The sequence below is a fragment of the Monodon monoceros genome, unplaced genomic scaffold (assembly GCF_005190385.1).
Source record: "Monodon monoceros isolate NGI ecotype Baffin Bay Population unplaced genomic scaffold, NGI_Narwhal_1 Super_Scaffold_22, whole genome shotgun sequence".
NCBI classification, from domain to species: domain Eukaryota; kingdom Metazoa; phylum Chordata; class Mammalia; order Artiodactyla; family Monodontidae; genus Monodon; species Monodon monoceros.
In genome coordinates, this window is record NW_021703779.1 from 67,194,895 (window position 1) to 67,216,662 (window position 21,768).

General features: G+C 34.9%; 1 protein-coding gene and 1 non-coding gene across 5 annotated transcripts in view; one reads left to right on the top strand and one right to left on the bottom strand.

The window, feature by feature from the left end:
- BRWD3 (bromodomain and WD repeat domain containing 3) overlaps positions 1-21,768 on the bottom strand; it is a 127,673-nt gene that overhangs the window by 96,176 nt on the left and 9,729 nt on the right. For all 4 annotated transcript variants that reach the window (XM_029240647.1, XM_029240650.1, XM_029240649.1 and 1 more), the window contains exons 5-6: positions 13,533-13,683; positions 12,078-12,176 (exon numbers count right to left, since the gene is read on the bottom strand). In XM_029240647.1, coding sequence (XP_029096480.1) covers positions 12,078-12,176; positions 13,533-13,683 — 250 coding nt within the window. The remainder of the gene's footprint in view (positions 1-12,077; positions 12,177-13,532; positions 13,684-21,768) is intronic.
- LOC114906682 lies at positions 2,631-2,737 on the top strand. Its single transcript, XR_003796498.1, has one exon. It is a non-coding gene; the product is annotated as a U6 spliceosomal RNA (small nuclear RNA).

Below are 21,768 nucleotides of genomic sequence, written 5' to 3' on the forward strand. Positions count from 1 at the left end.
GTTATGTCCATTTCTGTTGCTACTACCCCCACACTCATCATCTCCTGTCTATACCTACAGTAAGAGCCTTCCCTCTGATTTCCCTGCCTGCCTCCTCCATTCTCTCTCCTCTCCAATTTATCCTATATTCTGCCACCTGAGCTGTCTTTTCAAAATAAAAATCCAATCATATACTTTTCCCATTCAAAAGTACCCAATGGTTCTTCAGTACCTATAGTATAAAATCTAAATTCCTTAGTGTAGAACAGAGGTTGGCAAACTTGGGTCCATAGGCCAAATGCAGCTCACCAGCTATTTATACAAATACAATTTTATTAGAAAACAACCATTCTCATTCATTTACATATTATCTAGAGCTGTTTTTACACTACCACAGAGTTGAGTAATTGCAACAGAGACCAAATGATCCAGAAGGCCAAAAAAAAATTGACTATCTGGCCCTTTATCCAAAAATTTTGCTGACTCCTGGCACGGACAGTTCAGAATAATTGGGCCCCAACCTCCCTTTCCAGTTTCATCTCTCACCACAAACTCTAGGTTCTTACAAGGGGTTCTAATATGGCAACTAGGAAATATATATTACTTACTTTGCTGAGACTTTTGTGGAAAGGGCACTGGATTTGGAGACAAAGAACAGGTCCTGAAACTTAAGTTTAGATACTAAAAAAGCACCCCACTACAGTTGCATGTGAGCTAGGTAATCTTTTTGTGATGATAACTCAAATACCAGATGTTTAACCTATGAGTCATTATTATCACTATCAACATTATTATCAGCATGTGATCCAATATCATAATTACAAGTTACATTTGCATAACATTTTAAAGCTTATAAAGTAATTCCAAAGACATCTCATTTGAGTTCACAGTAATCCTGTGAGATCTGAAGGCAAGCATTTTCTTCAATTTGTAAATGAGGAAATTAAAGCCCAAAGAAACTGTCTTGCCTAACATCAATACATAGCAGACCCTTGGTTCAATCCAGGTCTCTTGATTCTAGTTCAACAGTCTTCTTACTTTTAAGTGCTGTCTATTTAATGACATTGTAGAAAATATATAATGAGCCTGAAATAGGAAATAACTATAACATCAAAAATTCTACATTATATTCCTCAATCTTCCCTCTACCTGCAAAAGACAGTGAACAAAATCGGCAGGGACTCTGGTATCTACTAAATTGGGTTTTACTGGAAAGTTCACCAAGAACCGAAGTGTTGGTTTGAGATGGCCACATCAGAGTTGTTAGACCACTCTTCTACTCCACTCATTATTTACAGTGGAGAAAAATCTGTTTGTTTTAAAATTATTGTACACTGGCATGGAATTTTGAACTGGTGTAAGAAAATGTCTGTAGACCAAAACAAAAGATTTTCAATTCAACAGACTTAGAACATCCAGAAAAGCCCTTAAAGACAATAACAAATTGTTGTAGCTTGACCATGTGTTTTTAAAAGATTTATAAGAACACATGTTGAAAGAATCAAAACCTATCTGGGACTGAAAGAGTAAATGTCAGTTAGGACTGAAAAAGAAAAAAGCAGCCCTGCAATTAATCAGGCTGGGAGGACAGACACAGATAAAGCCAGCTGAAAAGTTAACAGGAAACACTGTTTTTCCCAAGGTCATGCAGCAATTGTAAAATATCATAGCGACCCCTTCTTTGGGTGATTACAGCTTTCTTACCAATGATGCCCCCATCCTCACTTTGGTATTTTCATTTATTACTGGAGTGAGATACCCAAGTCCTAAACCGCCCAGCTTCATGACCGCACCCAACCCGTAGTTAATACCCACTTCTCTCAATTTACCTCAGAATCAGCCACCAATCCAGAACTAATCCTGGCTTCCTTCAGACACTCCTCAAAATTCTTCAGTGGTAAGCCAAAATTTACTAAAGACACTTCCCTCCTCCCTCTTGCCCAGAGGCCTTCCACGGTGCCTCAGCAGTATACTCCCTCACTAAGAGTAAGTAAATTTGATTTTTTCAAACTACAGGCTTGTTCCTGGTGGTCTTTGTTTGATGAGACTTGCACAAGGTAAGTTATTTTGAATTACCCTACACATTCAGCAGTTTAGTACTGATAAAAGCCCTCCTTGCTACAAAACAAACAAAAACAAAAACAAAAAACACTTGAACTGGACTTCCCTGGTGGTGCAGTGGTTAAGAGTCAGCCTGCCAATGCAGGGGACACGGGTTTGAGCCCTGGTCCAGGAAAATCCCACATGCTCTGGAGCAACTAAGCCCGTGAACCACAACTACTGAAGCCCACGCGCCTAGACCCCGTGCCCCACTACAAGAGAAGCCACTGAAACGAGAAGCCCGTGTACCGCAACAAAGAGTAGCCCCTGCTTGCCACAACTAGAGAAAGCCCGTGCTCGGCAACGAACAGCCAACACAGCCAAAAATAAATAAATAAATTAATTAATTAAAAACACTTGAACCTAAACCAGAAAATCACTAACCACAAGAAAATTTCACTGCCAATAAGGATGAATAACTCACTGAATTCTACGGCTTATATCACAGGAAATATCTGATCAATGATGCTAAGAGATAATGACATCTACCATATCTTTGCCTGCCAAAGCCAGGAAACTACCATATCTGCTGGGAAAAAGAGTATATCACCGTGCTTGCTTCAGCAGCACATATACTAAAATTGGAAGGATACAGAGAAGATTAGCATGGCCCCTGCACAAGGATGACACACAAATTCGTGAAGCGTTCCATATTTAACAACAAAAAAAGAGTATATCATCAACTTGGCATCAAGCTCCAGATAAAAACCAGATGTGTGCAAGTGGGTGATATTATTCGATTTTTAACACAAATGAGTCACATAACTCTTGAGCAGTTTTATCTGTCACCTACAATCTAATAACACGCTATACAAAGTATTCATGAAATCCTTGTGTAATTTGCTAACTTTTAATTTTTAAACTTTAATACAGATTATATAAAAAGTAGAATATTTCCAATTCTTCTGCAACTGGCATTGAAAGATAAACTGAATTAATTGTTTTAAAAATAGGTCAAGCTAACTTCCATAGAAGCCATAAACAACCCAGAGAGTTTAAAGGTGCCTCTTTACCAGTAATGCTTTGGAAATAGCAGGTCTAGCTATTTTAAAGAATAATCTCAACCCCTTTGCTAGGCCAGCCCTATGAGAGGAATGAAGGACAAAGGACATTATTACCAAAAGCATGTTCTAATATGATGCCTATAGCATCAAGAAATGTTTTAAAATCCACTAAAACAACTTCATAACAATAAAGCAAAGTTGTGACCTTCTAAGAAATAGTAGTTATATACCTACCTCAAAGACAAACCTCAAATGTGGGGGTAGGGTAGAGGATGAAGGAGGGAGAGGGGTGCTTTCAGCAAAAGCTTAAGACAATCAAAACAGTACCAGGCTCAACCGATAATTGCTAACCAAATAAAAGACTTAAGGCTTTATACACACAAGGCAGAAAGGATTATTGTTCACAGATCAGACTTCTCACACCACACCCATCACTATCAACATCATCTTCAAAAACAGTTTTTCAGGAAACAAGCTGTATTTAAAGAGGGCTAAAATATTCTTGGATTAGTCTTTTCTCTTTTACAAAAAAGTCAATTGATTAACATTTGTAGTTTTATTTTTTAATTTTTATTAAAAAATAAAATAATAGCATATATACGACCTTATGATTGGTTAAAATGCAGTTGAACATATCAATCAGCTCCTATAGGTAGAGAGGACAATAACAGACCAAGAAAATACTCTGTCAAGAACGTTGGAAATTGACTCATGAAATTCAGTGTTAACTCCAGATTTAAAATGACTAGTGTTTTCTGTGTGAAAGTTGGTTTGGGATTTCCCAAAATAGCTCTAACAACAAATTAATATAAAGTCTTAAAAGAAGCCAGAAAAAAGGGCAAAAATGAATTTTAATAAAACCTGAAAACTGTAGTAGAAGCACAACAGAATTATTTCTTTCATGGATTTGATGCTACTATGAATCAAATTATATCTCTGAAACCTTAACCACACAGAGTAACAGCTTCACAGTCTTTAAGGCTGATGCCATTCCCACCCTTAACACCCATCCACAGTACAATTTAAGTAAACCTAGTAATTCCTACAGGCTATTGGTATTCATGGTCATTGGATGTCTTATTGCTAGGATAATATCATATAAGATATGGCAAAGAAACAATATTTCTAATTCCATTCAGGCTTTCTGCAAAGTTCACTTAATATAATTTGGGAATAAATATCCTAAATCTTTATTTTACTATCTTCTTCTAAACCATTTAATTTGATTTGGTTATCATACACAGACATTTTAATTTTAGACTGCCTTTTCCTCCAAATAAACAAATCTAAACTGTTTTACAGCTTCCCTTTGTGAACTATAAAGTTCTATTTCTATAAGGTACTGGGTAAAATGTATAGAACAAATACTAAAAGATCCTTTTAGAATACTCTGGTGTATGTTGAAAGAAAAAGCTAAAGAAATGACAAAGAATAATGAGGAAAGGAAAAAAGTGTTCTTAATAGGATTAAACAGAAATTATTTTTTCATTATATTTTACATGATCATACTAAGACACAACAAAATCTACTTTCTTTCAAATAAAGGAACTAAAATTATTATCCTAATATTAATATAATATTGATCCCAGAAATGGATACAAGGGGCTAGAAACTCATACAAGCTATATAAAACCGTAAAAATGCCTTTAAAAGGGATGCTTCCATTTCCATGTGGCAGCAATCATAGCACTTCCATTCATTTAATATTTAGTGAGCACTCACAATGTAGCACTTACAAAAGACTCTGAGTTTATATTCCAGTTCTAATTACTTGCAGGTGTGACAAGAATCCCTTGCTCCTCTCCAGATACAAGAAAGTAATAACTTTAGAAGCAACTTGCTTCATGCATAATTATCAAGTACAAAAAGGAGGAAGGTGAAGTGGAGGGAAGCAGGCAACAAAAAGCAAGGCTTGGCCAAAGTGTGATGCACGGGCAAGAGACGAGAACTACATAAAATCAGAGGGAGAATGACAAATATTCCTGGCAGAAACCCAGCCAACCTCAACCAAATAAAGTTTACCTTACTTTCTTTCAATTTACATTTACATATTAACAAGAGGTAGATTTCCCACCTCCAAGTGAATTCTGGCTTTAAGTTGACATATAACCATACAATGGCCAATAAGTCAAGAGCCAATCAATGTTAAATGGAAGCTTATGGCAACAGATAAATATGAATTTGGCTACAGAGTTAATACAAGCCTCCTGAGTTGTATAAGTTGTAAATTACAGGCCTACTATGTAAATTACAGGACATTGCTATATGTCAATTGTACTAAAGATAAAAGAGGTAAAAAAAGGTTTAGAGTCTTACAGCATCATGCCCTTGACTCAGTTTAGAAATACAAGCATGTACATTTGTTCCTTGGGTATAATGTTAAGTCTCAAACTAAAATGAACAAGGCATCTTGCTGCCATTTCTATGGATAATTTTATGAAAATTGTTTAGAATGTGATAATTAGGACAATTTCTGAAACTCTTACCATGATGGGTAATAACTATAATACTAGTTCTTCCAAATATTCATTTCAAACAGACATGAAACAGATTTTCAAAATTATTTCTGTACTGACAAACTCTCAAAGCAGAGTTGTACTTGTATGAAATTATATTTTCAAGTTTTAATATGACCACTACAAAGTTTCCAAAACAACTACTAATTTTTAAAGGGATGAATAAATAACAATACATAGTGATTACAGTGCAAGATCTCAAACAATACTACAAATATTAATTACATATGCCCCAGGATTTCTTTCAGTGGCATTAGGTATTAATACTGTTTTGAAAGAAAAAGACTCACAGGCATAGAAAACTTATGGTTACCAAAGGGAATGGTGGTGGGGGAGGGAAGAAAAATCAGGAGTTTGGGATTAACATATACACACTACTATTTATAAAACAGAAAAACAACAAAGACCTACTGTATAGCACAGGGAACTATATTCAATATCTTGTAATAACCTATAATGGAAAAGAATCTGAAAAAGGATAGATATACATATATGTTACTGAATCACTGTGCTGTACACCTGAAACTAACACAACATTGAAAATTAACTATACTTCAATTTTAAAAAGTTAAAAAAAAGAATAAGACAGGGACTTAATATGAAAAGTACTGTTTTGAATTTAGTTCAATTTTTTCCTCTGATTTAATTTGACACAATGCAAAACCAACTTGATTAGTCAAGCATACAGCTAATGAGGTGGCATGACTGGAGCTTAGACCTGTAATAATGTAAATATAGGCATTGTTGGTCTTGCCCTATAGGAATTTGGAAATTCATTCCTGGTAAATTTATTTATTTATTTTTCCTGGTAAATTTAAGTACACATATATTTAAAGTATTACAGCTGTTAATCTGGAGAATGTAATCTGGGAATTAACTCCCAAGTTCCATTCCCATGCTCCCTCTCCTCCACTTCATTAAATTACTAAATAACATTGCTGATTAACTGCACAAAAGATGGGAACATTTGAGTAAATAATCCAATAGTAGAGAGTACAGATAAGGTCAGAATTTTATTGGTTTTGGCCAAAGACAATTGTAAAACTTTAATTGGAAAGAAGTGGCACAATATGATCTTTAAAGTGAGTTACTAAAATCATAATAGGAAAAGCTAAAGGCAGTTTCTAAGTACAAAAATTGGAAACATTCCAGGTTAAGTATATAAAGTGAATCATTAGGCAATATATTATTACCAAATTATGCACCTATCCAGAGGGCTGCTTACGGATTCCCACACTGGTCTAGATCTGCACTGTCCATTGGCTATATGCGGTTACTGAATGTCAAATTACTTAAAGTTCCATAAAATTAAAAACTTAGACCTCAGATACAATAGCCACATGTGACTAGTGGATACTGTTTTGGATATCACAGGATAGAACATTTCCATTATCACTGAAAGTTTTATTGGGTAGCACTATACTATATAAAATACCAGTTAAAGTGAGTGCCAAGAAATAACTGGTACAATTCCAACTATACTGAATAAAATTTTAAACGTGGGACATATCTCTTTACGATAAAAATTCTACAGAAAGTAGGAATAGGGACTTCCCTGGTGGTCCAGTGGTTAAGAATCCACCTTCCAATGCAGGGGATGCAAGTTCGATCCCTGGTCGGGGAACTAAGATCCCACATGCTGCAGGGCAACTAAGCCCATGTGCTGCAACTACTGAGCCCACGCACCACAATTACAGAGCCCACATGCTTTGGAGCCTGTGCGCCCATGCACCACAACTAGAGAGAGCCCGCGCAATGCAATGAAAGATCCCGTGTGCCACAAATAAGACCCGACACAACCAAAAATAAAGTAAGTTTTTTTTTAAAAAAAGGAAGTAGGAATAGAAGGGAACATCCTCAACCTGATAAAGAGCATCTACAATCATACTTAATGGTGAAAGTTTGCCTGCTTTCCCTCTAAGATCAGGAATAAGGCAAGAACATCCAGTCTTACCATTTCAATTCACCATTGTACTTGAGGTACAAGCAGTTCAAGGCAAAAAAAAAAAAAAAAAAAAAGCACTATAAGGCATAAAAGATTACAAAGGATAAAGTGAACCTGTCTTTATTTGTGGACAACATGATCATCCATGTAGAGAATCCCAAAGAATCTCAAAAAAGCAAAAAAGGCTATTAGATCTAGTTAGTGAATTTTTGATTAGCAATATACAAAAAAAAAAAACTGTGTTTACTAACAACAACTGGAAACTGAAATTTTAAAATATACAATTTAAAATAGCATCAGAAACCCTTAGCGAAATATCTCACAAAACATTGCTGTGAGAAATGTAAAAAGACCTAAATAAATGGAGAATTATACTATGTTCCTGGAATGAAAGGCTCAATGTTAAGATATTAATTTTCCCCAAATTGATCTACAGATTCAATGTAATCCCAAACAAAATCTCAGTTGCTTCTTTTTATAGAAATTGAGATGCTAATTCTAAAATTACACATTGCTAGTAGGAATACAAAATGGGATAGCTACTTTTGAGATAATTTGATAGTGTCTTAAAGTTAAACCTGCACTTACCATATGATCCAACAATCCACTACGTAGCTATTTACCCAGAGAAAGGAAAACAGATGTTCATGCAACAACCTGTACAAGAATATTTATAGGCCTTTATTTATAATAGCCAAACTCTGGAACAACCCAAATGTCCATCAGTAGATGAATGGACATACAGAATCCAGTGTACCTATACAACAGAATACAACTTGGTGAAATGATACGCATGAATCAAAAAAGAATTAGGTCTAAGTGAAATCAAACAGACACAAAAGGCTACATACTATATAATTTCATTTAGATGACATTCTAAATAAGGCAAAAGTACAGTGATAGATTAGTGGTTTCCAGGGATTGAGGAATAGGGCATTGACTGCAATGAGGCATGAAAGAAATTTAAGGGGTGATAAAAATGCTCCATATTTTATTGTGTTGGTGGTGGTTATATAAATGTATTCATTTGTCAAAACTCATTGAACTGCACACTTAAAAAGGCAGAACTTGGGAATTTCCTGGCGGTCCAGTGGTTAGGACTCAGGGCTTTCACTGCCAGGACAGGTTCGATCCCTGTTGGGGGAACTAAGATCCCACAAGTCATGTGGCACAGCCAAAAGAAATGGGGGGAGAACCTTTTTATGTAAATCATACATACACCATAATATATGACTTAAAAAATAAAAAATGATGTGGCTAATCCTTTATCTTTTGAGTTCTAAGTGTAGATCTGTTATAAAAGGAAGTATTGGTAACATCTGACCATGAAATGTTTTTTTTTTTTCCTTTGGCCGCCCCACACAGCTTGTGGGATTTTAGTTCCCCAACCAGGGATTGAACCTGGGCTCTCGGCAGTGAGAATGTGGAGTCCTAACCACTGGACCACCAGGGAATTCCCCATTAAATGGTTTAGAAACAGACTGGAAGGCAAGCAGTGTAACGTATGCCAGTCACATACTTCTCTGGGCTTTGGATTTTTCTGCTCTAAACAGGGGTTTGCAACCCAGTTTCCTAAATCTGCTCCCAGGAAACTTTCAGAATGTTACAGGTGTTCTGGGAAAAGGATTTCCACTGCCAAATTACTTAGATAATGCTCCCCTTAAGGTGATTCACAATGCATTTCAGCATATGAAAGGATCTGAGCAGTCCTACATGCATTCATTTCTTTCTGTATTTTTTTAAACTCAGTGTTTCCCACATTTAATTGACCAAGGAACCCTTTTATCAAGAAATAGTGTTGCTAAAAGTTCTTTCTAGTGCTAAGATTCTGTGATAAAACCTTCAAGACTTACCTTCATGATTAAGTTTTATTTATACAGGGAAACTATAAAACTGATTTTAAAGTAGCTATGGAAAGCTGTACCCCATAATGAGAAAACTGTCTCAAATAACAAATTTTAAAAGATTTTCTACTTATCTTGTTTACTTTCGTAGTCAACTCCTCTGAGTTTTTATCAGGTTCTGAATTCTAAATATGTTGAACTTAAGTATCTTGACTACTATATACTACATGAAAACACATCATCATTGAGTTATCTCTATTTCAATAGCTCATCCCCAAATAACATGGCAGATTTAAGAATGTGAAAGCATCAGTGACAGGGACACTAAAATTCCTAAGCAATTACCATTATGAATAACAAAATGATTGTCAGAATGTAAAGCATTTACTGTACAAAACCAACAGAAGTTTGAATGTATATGCACAGTAGAAAGAATTTTTTAAAAGAGAAGGAAAGAGGGACTTCGCTGGTGGTCCAGTGGTCAAGACTCCATGCTCCCAATGCAGGGGGCCTGGGTTCGATCCCTAGTCAGGGAACTAGATCCCACATGCCACAACTAAAGATCCCACAAGCGGCAATGAAGATCTCGTGTGCCACAACTAAGACCAGGCGCAGCCAAATAAATAAATATTTTTAAAAAAGAGAAAGAGGGCTTCCCTGGTGGCACAGTGATTGAGAGTCCGCCTGCCGATGCAGGTGACACGGGTTTGTGCCCCAGTCCGGGAAGATCCCACATGCCACAGAGCAGCTAGGCCTGTGAGCCATGGCCGCTGAGCCTGCACGTCCGGAGCCTATGCTCCACAACGGGAGAGGCCACAACAGTGAGAGGCCCACGTATCACAAAAAAAAAAAAAAAAAAAAAAAGAAAGAAAGAAAAAAGAGAAAGAGAAGGAAAGAAAGAATAAAGAAATATTGAAAACCTAATACTCTACAGGCTGCTCTTCAGTGCTTCACATGTGACCACTGAAGGAAGTATAAAGCATATAAACAATGTTGATAGTACGACTAAGACTATTATATCTTTTGAACATAAATAAATGTATAAAAGCTATCTCAATTCAATTCAATAAATTAATTATGAATAAAGCTTAAGGGAAAAGTGAACACCAGAAAATTCTGGATGATAAACAAACTGCCCCTGAAAATGAAAAAAAAAAAAAAAGTTAAAAACACCATGTCCACCTAGACCCAACCCAGTAGTCTACTTTTTCCAGTAATATCCAGGCTATGGAAGAGTAGTGTTAGCAATATATACCAAAGAATCCAATTTATCTTAATAACACTTATGAATCTTTATCAATGACTTCATCTAAATATTTTTAAAAATTATTTCTAGTCTGAATTTATTTAACCTCTTTGGGTAAATAAGTTCTATAAGCTAATTATATAAAATAGTATTCCTTAAAAAAAGTAATCTTATTTTTCAATTTGAATTTAAGGCATATTCTCTAGGCACTAGGCACTATATAAAATAATGTAATTTTTCAGAAGAGTGAGAAAATAGGAAAAGAGTGGCAGTTACTCATCTTGCTGCTTGGTTCTGTACATTCTTTGCAAGAATTAACTTTAGTATAAATGGATTTGTTAGCTAGATCTCCTCAGGAACCACTACTATTATTTCTTCATAATGGTCTGGCCAGAGATGACCCAGGAATAATATGAATGGGACATGTGAATTTCAGTAAACTACAAGTGGGAAGGGTGATTTTTTCCTTTTAATAAAGACATAAAATTTATTACATCATTATAAGTTTGGCAAGCAGCTATAAGCAGAATGTACTTTTGCTTCCTTCTGAAATCTATCTTTACATAGTTCCCTGTAAAATCTTTGAGCTCAGCACAGAAATATGTAAATAGACATCCATATGGTAAAAAACACCTGAAATATATAAAAAAGGAAATGCTTCTGCTAAGAGGAAAGAAAGAAAGAAAAAAAAGAAAGAAAGAAAGAAAGAAAGAAAGAAGAGAAAGGGAGAAAGGGAGAAAGAAAGAAAGAGAGAGAGAGAGAGAAAGAGAGAAGGAGAGAAAGAGAGAGAGAAGGAGAGAAGGAGAGAAAGGAATAAAGAAAGAAAAGCAAGAAAGGAAGGAAGAAAGAAAGAGAGAAAGAAAGAAAGAAAAAAAAAGGAGAAGAGAGGAAGGAAGGAAGGAGAGAGAGAAGGAAGAAGAGGAGGGGGGGAGGAGGAAGGGAGGGGAAGGGGGAGGAGGGGAAGGGGAGGAGGAGAGGAGGCCAGGGGAAGGGAAAGAAAGAAAATGAATTTTAAAAAAAGGTTACCCTTTACAAAACCATGATTATATTTGCTTTACATAAAAATGCTTTAGGGCTTCCCTGGTGGCACAGTGGTTGAGAGTCCGCCTGCCAATGCAGGGGACACGGGTTCGTGCCCCAGTCCGGGAAGATCCCACATGCCGTGGAGCTGCTGGGCCCGTGAGCCATGGCTGCTGAGCCTGTGCGTCCGGAGCACAGGCTCTGCAATGGAAGAGGCCACAACAGTGAGAGGCCCCCATACCGCAAAAAAAAAAAAAAAAAAAAAATGCTTTAAAAAATCTGGACCAACCATGAAACTCTTCAAGAATGTAAGCAGTTTGTTTATACTTCAAATTTAATTCTGGTACGTATTTTTGGCTGTATAATGAGTTCAGGAAGGAACAAATTAAGAATATGTTTATAACTCACATGGACATTACTCACCCACATTTGGAGGTTTCACATAATTTACAGGTAGTTCTGGAGGTCTGCCTCTATGTAGAGCTGCAAAAGCAGAGCCATTCCATAGCGTACTCTTACAGTCTATACAAAAAGATTCAAAAGTTAGTCAAGGCATAGAACAGTTTTTTTTTAACTGTACCCTAGAGGCAAATATCTGTTTTCAATTTTATTTATTGAAATACATTTTTAACTATTAAAACCACAATAAGAAATAACATGCATATGTTTAAAAGTGTTATAATCTATATTATGATAGGTAAACACCAATGCCTTAATATTATCATCAGGATATTTTATTTCCATGCTGATATAGAACCAAAGCTTTTATTATACATATATTTGAATCTTATGTAAATATGTCATGGATTAATAAGGTTTTAAGTTTACATTGGTCCCCTTCTTGATCTTTAGGCTTATACACATCTGCTCATATAAAACTGTATAAGCAAGGAAATGAATACAGCACAAGTATGCCAGGTAAAATTCAGAAACATTTATACTTCGTGTATGTTAATGTTATGGAGCGCCTGCCAGCTGTGCCATAACAGGTAACACTGCATATCAGATGATAATTGAGTAAAAATAGCTGTGTTTTTTATCTTTAATGTTTATGTCAAAAACTTCAAGCAAATACAAAATATTCCTAATAATACAACTTTGAAACAAAAATATTCTACTACTCTCTTGAAAGGTTTCAAATTAACTGAATTAAAGAATTTCCTTAAATTAAGATATTTAAAAACTGACATCATTTATGTAACTATTTATATTTGTAAATTAAGATTTTTAAAACATTATGCTAAAAAAACAAAACATAGAAATAAACTGGTTGCTAGACCTGAAGTATTTAATTCACTAAGGCATCCTAAATGCCTAATTTCACATTTTTACGTTCAGAAAATTCTATCTATATAATTTACATATGGGGGTTCCGTGTAAAACTTTGGGAGAAATCTGTAAAAGACTGAAAAATAGTGGAGTAGAGAAACTGTTACTGAACACTGATGGATTGATTTTTTTTTAATATTTTTAATTATAAACATAGTTATATATCATAATTTTCATTTACCTGTTATGAAATACCCAATGTGATTAGGATGATATCAAGACTCAAAGATTAAGAACATCAAAATGTAATGAAAGAATATTTTATGTATTTATACTGTACTAATCAGAGCAGCGATCTTTTGAGATTTCTATTCCACAGGATTACAAAGAGATTTTATAGTCTTTACCTCTATAGTATTCACTGTTTTACAGAAAAGGGCTCCATTTAGGCCTCTAAAAATTTACTTGTACACTAGGAAAATAAAAACAAGATTGGCAAGATAAGAAAAACTAAAAGAAAATTAGTATTTAGAAAAGCATGGGAACATTTAATTAACATAAAAATACACTACTCTTGACTCCTTCCTCTAAAAACTGTAAAAATCTTACCTTTGGCATCCCGTAACAGAGACTGCCGACCAACACCTAGTAATGTCTGTACCCCAGGAACACTCTGAGGGATCTCCTTATCTAGTAAGGGACCAATCCGCTCACAAATTTTAAGGAGGTAGTCTGGAGGAATGTGTGCATTGGCTGCCACCTAAAAAGCATAAGTAAAATACAGGAAAACAAATTTGGTTTAAAAACATTAATCTAGTCCATTACCAAACTGTTCCATCATGGAAAAAAGTACAATTTTAAAACACACAAGGAAAATAACATTTTAAATATTTAATACTTCAACCAAATTTAAGAAACAGCTACAATAATTAAGCATCATTTAAACAAGTGATAACACATAAATGACATGGCAGTTTAACTTACTTTTTCGTGCCTTGATTAAATCATTTGCTTAGCTGTTAATCTAATGCAATAAGCATTACAAAACAGCAAAAAGGATCATGCCTAAAAATCAAAGTACAAAGATGATGGGTAAACTCTACTAGTACTTGATCAGCAGTGATCAAGAATCAGAGAATCTAGATTCTATATAAATGATAAGAATGCAAACAAAAGGTAATACTTGCACCAAACTCTCACTTAAGTCCCTTTAGGATTAACAGGACACATTTGCTTAATTAAAGCAGAACTCTTTCTCCGAAAAAAGTTAATTGGTTTTCAAAAGAGTATCAAATTAATGATTATTTTAAATACCATGTTCTAAACAAGCAATGTACTCAAAATTCATTGCAACATTAACTCATTTTTTTCCTCCAAGTGCTTTATTTATTTATTTTAACATTAACTCGTCTTTAAAACACAAGTAAATTTCTGAAGATGATTAACAAATGTAGATAGGAATGAGACAATAAAACAACGAAACTGGTTTTCATTTTTTATCTAAGCTAATGTTAAAGTTACTGATGTGTTTCATAAATACCTAATTATTAAAACAGTAAAGAGTAAACTAGAACATTAAAAATCCTTAGATAAAATAGAACATCTACATTCTCATCTTGACAAAAGGCCCTAAAATCTACTTACAGTTACAATGCCAATTTTTATAAGTGCTACAGAGAGAGAAATATATATATATATATATACATATATATACCTACCATCACATAGGACACATATCAATATATTACTTCCAAGTCAAAAACAATATAACTCAAAGGAATAATTTTGTAAATCATCCCTAATGATCGCCAGAAGAGATTATGTGTGTTCTTGATAAATACTGGTTCACTGAATCAATGAATGAATAAAAACCAAAGTCTACCTATAAGTAATATCATATGAACTCACAGAGGAAAAATCTTTCTCCTATCAGGGTGCCTTTTTTGTTTTCTTAGGAAACACAGGTCAAAGAACTACAATCCAACATGTATTTAGGAATCTGGGAATAAATGATTCTATTGTGATTTTTTAAAAGTATTTCCTGCCAATTATCTTTTGTAAGTCCCTGAAGAAACAAATTTTAATCTACCAAAATCACTGGGGCCTGGCAACTGTCATGATGGTCAGGAAGAATGGCAACTTATGGGACTTCCCTGGCACAGTGATTAAGACTCCATGCTTCCACTGCAGGGGGCACGGGTTCGACCTCTGGTCAGGGAACTAAGATAAAAAAAAAGAAGAAGAAGAATGGCAACTTAACCTGATTATTTGCATCTACAAGGTTTAGCTTCTGGATTGGGACAAAGGATCAAGCAAATTCTTTCAGTTATTTCATACATGTCTAGTTTTGTTTTCCAAGCAATTAACTACATAGAACTAAAATATACAGGTAATATTAAAGTCAAAGTATGTGATGATTCAATCTCAAAACTTTTTTTTTGTTACCTAGAGACACTGATGTCCTAAAATCCTAGTTTGTAATTCATTCTCTCCACAATAGGGCATTCCTAAATAGGCCTACATGCAAATATAGTTAGTACTCCTAAAAACATATATCTCAAAGAAAAAAGCCTTAACATACTGCATATTAACATCTATAATAGTTTGTGCCTTTTTTCCCCCAACACTGTCTTGTATAAACTGGGCTTCTGATATCAGTCATTACCTTTTCACCAAGTAAATGTTATAAGGCTTTACACACAATGGTAGTTGTTGTCTTTAGTGGCATTTTCTTTTTTATCAATTTTCTTTTCCTCATTTCATTACCATCTCAAGAGTTATTCACTTGTTACACAAATCTACCCACCAACTTGCAATATATATACAGTAACATATAATCCAGAAAATGGGAGTTCTCTGATATGAATTTTTAGTATTACCCTCTTAAAGAAACCTGTCAGAATTATATCTTAAACTGAAATCTTAGGCCCCCTGGCTACTTCATTTTATAAAAACAATGATGCTTGATTTTCATCTAGTTATATAAATGTTTTATCTATTCCTCAGTAATCATTTAAAAACACAGAATCATTAATTAAGCAACTAAAACAAGGCTCATCTACTCTCACATTCTCCCCCTTGAAAATTTGTATTATAAACTATTAAAGTTTACAAGTTTGCTTTTCACCCTATGCAATAGAAAATTGCTCAATTTTTAGGCAGTCCCATTCAAAAATCCATTCCTCTAAAATCAATAAAAATTTGATTGTAAAACAGCACTAGAGAAACAGAGATTCTATCAACACAATGGCAATAACAATACTTTTGAGTTTGAATGTGCTCTTTTCCTTTAAACAATATTTACAGGCTTCCAGACTATATCAGCACAGTTCTTGCAATGATAGTTTCTTCTAAATCAAACTTCAGGACTTATAAGTGGTATTAAACATTTACTTCAATCCATTTGCTTTGCCTAAAGCTGGAATTCCTTTTTAAAAATTCTTTTTTAAAAATAGGTATTTATTTATTTATTTGGCTGTGCCTGGTCTTAGTTGTGGCATGTGGGATCTTTAGTTGTGGCATTCGAACTCTTAGTTGGGGCATGTGGGATCTACTTCCCTGACCGGGGATCAAACCGGGCCCCTTGCATTGGGAGCTCAGAGTCTTAGCCACTGGACCACCAGGGAAGTCCCCAAAGTTGGAATTTCTTAAAGGTGATCTTTTTAGGCATGAGAACTCTTATCCACCTTCAGTAATTACATTTCTAAGTTTTAAAAAAAATTCTGTATTAGAATTACATGTGAATATAATGTAATATATCATAAAATGTAACATTGAAAGTATGTATTAAAATATTCTATGAAATTTGTGGCTTATTAAAAGCCACTCTTTTTGATTAAAACTCAAAATATTCTAATTTCAGTTATTTAGCCAAATTTCTTTCTGGAATATAATGGCCAAGAAGTAACACAACAAGCACTTTGAGATCTGAAGAAGAAAGGCACTCTCTAAAAACAAAGTTCAAGAGCATAATACAAACTTTTGTATTATTCTGTAAAATAGCTCCAAGGAGTTAAATTATAGAACCTTTGAACTGGAAGGATCCTTATATATAATCAACTTAATTCCACATCTTACAGTAGGAAAAACAGATCCAGAGGAGTGCAGTCCAATGGTCACAATGAATGGACCAGAATCTGGGTCTCTGTGCCCACTGTTATTTCTATTACTGTCCCACTAAGGCAGCTGAAAAATCATGAAAGTAACACAAAGACTGAAAAAATTAAAACTATAAATTTGATAAACTGAAAGAAATTAAATGAAGCCTAGATTATAAACCTTCTTGATAGGAACACTGGCTGACCTAAAGAGCAAATTTAACAACTGAAATCACCACACTTGAGAATCATTATGACAACTGAGAAGACCAGAGAGCTCACTGAGATGATCCTACTACTCATAATTAGTTAAAAGGAATCCAGCTGGGCACTGAATAACATACAAAAGGTACCTAATCTCAGGGGGCCAGACCTGCACCAAGAGCTACATTTGAAATACTAATTTTCAGATAGCCATGATAGCATTCTTACTTTGGCTTTTCGAAATAATAAGATCAGACAAGTAACTAAAAAACAAAGAAAATAGAATTGTGTGTTTTGTTTTATAACTAAAATCACTACACAGGTAAAATGAAGAATGAAACAGACCATATGCTGAAGAAGTAAAATGCAACATTTTGTCTGAGATTTGAAATGGGTTTTTTTGGGGGGGATAGAAAATGAACATCCATAAAGTTAGTCACATGACTTTTTGATATTTAGGGACAGGAAACAAAACAGATTTTGAAAAATACAGCAAGGCTTTAAATATATCAATATAAGTATAGTAGAGATAAGCACAGTACTTTGAAGTCTAAGAGCCTGGATTACTCAGGCTCTAAAATTTACTAGCTGTTACTCCTTCTGGCAGTATGATACTGTAGAAAAGACTTAGATTTGAATTTTTCCAGCATCCCCAGGATCCTACTTATATGACCTGCAAAGTTATTCAGTCTCTCTGATCCTGAGGTTCCTCAACTGCAAAACAGGGAGTAATGATAACCACCTCATATTATTTGTAAAACAAAAACGAAATCATTCACTCATGCATTCATTCATTCAGACATTTGAAGTATAGGGATATAATGGAAAGATTAAACTGCTGCCCTAAAAAAATCCATAATCCCAGTGGGGGAAACAAACTAGTAGCTAGAAACAAATCAAATCTACAAGCGCCCAGAGGTTTAGTACAGAGAGCTAATGAAGCAAAGTACAGTACCTAATTTAGCCTGGGGGTAGGGGTTCTTGTCCAATTTCACACCTGAATTCTAAGTGAAAGTTAACAAGGCAGACAAAAGGAAGGGAAGGCATTCCAGGCAAAGAGAAAGGAACCCCCATCCAGTAAACACACTTTGCACAGTGACTAGTACATATATCTCCTCAATGTTTAAGATGCTCCTACACAACATTAAGTTAAAAAAATAAAAATAAAAAACTCTATCCAGAGTATCTGATTTTGAAAGAAAAAAATGCCCATACTTGTACAAAAAAGATGAAAGAAAACATAAAAAACTAATAGTTTATATTCTGCTTGATACTGTTCAGTAAAATATAAATGTCTGCAATAATCCAATATTATCTTTATAATTTAAAATTTGAGTTTTAATGTTTGCTGAATTTGAAGGAGGAAAAACGAAAAACTGGGAAGCAAAGGAAAGAAAACAGGCCTTTCCATTGTAGTAATACCACTGGTTAACAGGGTGGGCCACAAAGTGTTAAGACTTCCTATCATTTTCTTTTGAAAAAATTAATCATTGTTCATAGCATTTATTTTTATTTTTATTAGTTTTAAGATTTCCTCAGGAATGAGACAGGCAGAGCAATCCACCTAGGGCTCAAGTATTCTCTGGTTAATACTGCCTCAAGAAAGCACTAAAAGTACGATAACCCTGAGGTCAGATGATATCAAGACAAGAACAAGGGACCCACCCACAGTCTAGAAGTTTCTCAGTAGAGAAAGGTCCAATAAAAAGAACTCCATACTAGCTAGCAGATTAGTAAGCCTAAAAAATATATATCATGAGAACACTTCTAAGGGCTTTCCTGGTAGCACAGTGGTTGAGAATCTGCCTGCCAATGCAGGGGACATGGGTTCCAGACCTGGTCTGGCAAGATCCCACATGCCGCGGAGCAAGTAGGCCCGGGAGCCACAACTACTGAGCCTGCACGTCTGGAGCGTGGGCTCCGCAACAAGAGAGGCCACGATACTGAGAGGCCCGCGTACGGTGATGAAGAGTGGCCCCCGCTTGCCGCAACTATAGAAAGCCCTCGCACAGAAACAAAGACCCAACACAGCCAAAAAATTAATTAATTAATTAATTAATTAATTTAAAAAAGCTACAAACATCCATGACTTATAAAAAAAAGAAAAAAAAGAAAACACTTCTAAAAAAGTTAAGAAAATTGAACAAGTAATAACTAAGAACCAGCTAATTATAAAGCACCATGGTAGATACTAAAAGGCATAAGAAAACATCTTCAACAAGGTAATTTAAAATACAAGAAATAAATTGTCAATAATGTATAGAAAACAAGATTAGGATAAGAAGAGATCAGTCAGAAGGGTTGAGGATCCCTGCAACAAGACATGGGAAAAACATACCTCCCACTTCTTAAAAATGAGTTAATACTATACCAGTATCATATTGAATTACTTTTCTGTAATACATAAAAATGCAAATAACACTAAATATCTTTTCACCTAGTGATCATTCCTTGCTTAACACAGATGCACTTCAAAGACACTCATTTTGGGCTCTCAATTCTGACATTTTTTAAGTGCTTTTTTTTTCTTTCTTTTTTTTTTCTTTTTGTGGTACGCGGGCCTCTCACTGTTGTGGCCTCTCCCGCTGCGGAGCACAGGCTCCGGACACACAGGCTCAGCGGCCATGGCTGACGGGCCTAGCCGCTCCACGGCATGTGGGATCTTCCCAGACCGGGGCACGAACCTGGGTCCCCTGCATCGTCAGGCGGACTCTCAACCACTGTGCCACCAGGGAAGCCCTAAATGCTTTTTTAATGGTATTATTTTATATGTCCCTTACCTTATAAAAAATATTAGGAAAATTGGGTGGTGATAATTAGCCAATTACCAAAGAAAACATAAATTCTGGGGTCATAGTTCTTCAGATTTTAATGCTAACCATTCAAACTTTCTGTCCTATATTTAAAATGTAGTAAAATGTAGTAACCAACTCATTTGCACTCATTTGCATTCTTTCATATTTAACTCATTTGGTCCACACAACAACCTTGCAAAACAGGTAGGGGTTTTTATTTTATAAATGAGGAAACTGAATCTCTGAGAGGTTAAGTAACTTGCCCGGGGTGGTTCAACGAGTAATGACTATCTCCTGGACTAAATCTTATGGCCTTTTCTACTACCCACAAAATCCTATTTGAGAAATGTCAAACAAAGGCATCTCTAAAATATGACACAAACACTAAGTTGACTTTAAATTACTATTTTGCTCCCTACAAAAAAATTATTAATCAGTCAATAACCAACATCAGTAGAACTTCAACAGAAACACACAAACTAAACTAATATTCAAATGTCATAAAGGTGCTTTCTGGACAAAATTTTATAAGAAACATTCACCCAATCCAAATTCTTACTCTTTAACAGCAGCTCTCTTCGTTTCCTTAATACCATCTTATTTGTACTGAGATACCAGTTTTCCTAGGACTGATGCTATATCTCCAAAAGGATTTTAATCATTGAAAGTATGTTTCTAGAGCCCAAGTGTGGAAAAAAAAAGCCAGTGATCAATCCAGATGAATAGGTAAAACAAACATGTTATAGAAAGCAAGAGTGTACACGTGGCTCAAGCCAATCAGTAGTGAGGAATACCAGTTTACAGACATTGACTGCTGCCTGCCATAATACCTATCAGTTAGCATTATATTCACACGGGAGTCAAGCAGCACATGCTTTTTGGTTTCCCATGATGCATTCCGTTCCTCCTAACTATGGCTGTGTGTCCACATAACAGTTAATAAATCACACATGCTTAAATTGCTTCCACACTTAGAGATGCAATACCATGCTACCAGCACTCAAAATCATTCTACAGTTCTAATAGACAATTTAAGCTATTACTAGTAACTAGAGAACAAGAGCTGGGTAAGGTAAGAAAAAAATGCAGGTATGTCTGGAATTCAAATACAGTGTTTTAAAGCAGTTGGTGAGGATCAAATGAGATAATGTGAAAACATTTTTAAACTCAAATATGTTAAATGCAGATGTAAATTCTTATAACGACATATATCACCATAGATGTACTATTTCTAAAGACAGCAGTGAACATACGATCTTGATAAAAGTTTTTTAAATAGCAGAAAACTACTTCAAGTCTTTTGAATATAAAATGAAGGTAATAAAATCTATGTCACTCCAAATGTAAGCACTAATTGGTACTTTCAATTCTACAGATGAAAAATGCTGAATAAATGTAAAAATATATACCACACCTAAAGATAATTATGTCTTTGGTTCAGTCTTATGATAGGAGTACCCATACAGTGATTCAAAAATCTTAAAGCATGCCTTTAAAAAATGTTTCCAACTCACCATTCCAATATATAAAATTTGTATATTTACAAAAACTGTTCATTTGTTTACACACACACACACACACACACACACACACACACACGCCCCTCACTGCTCTGTTTGTCATCCCCAATAAAGCTCCAAGGAGGAAGCAATAAAATAGTCAACAATTCAACAGGGTCACCACAAATGAAAGGACATCTGTATTTATTTATATTATCTACCTTAAGATGTAAGAAGCAAATCTAATTCT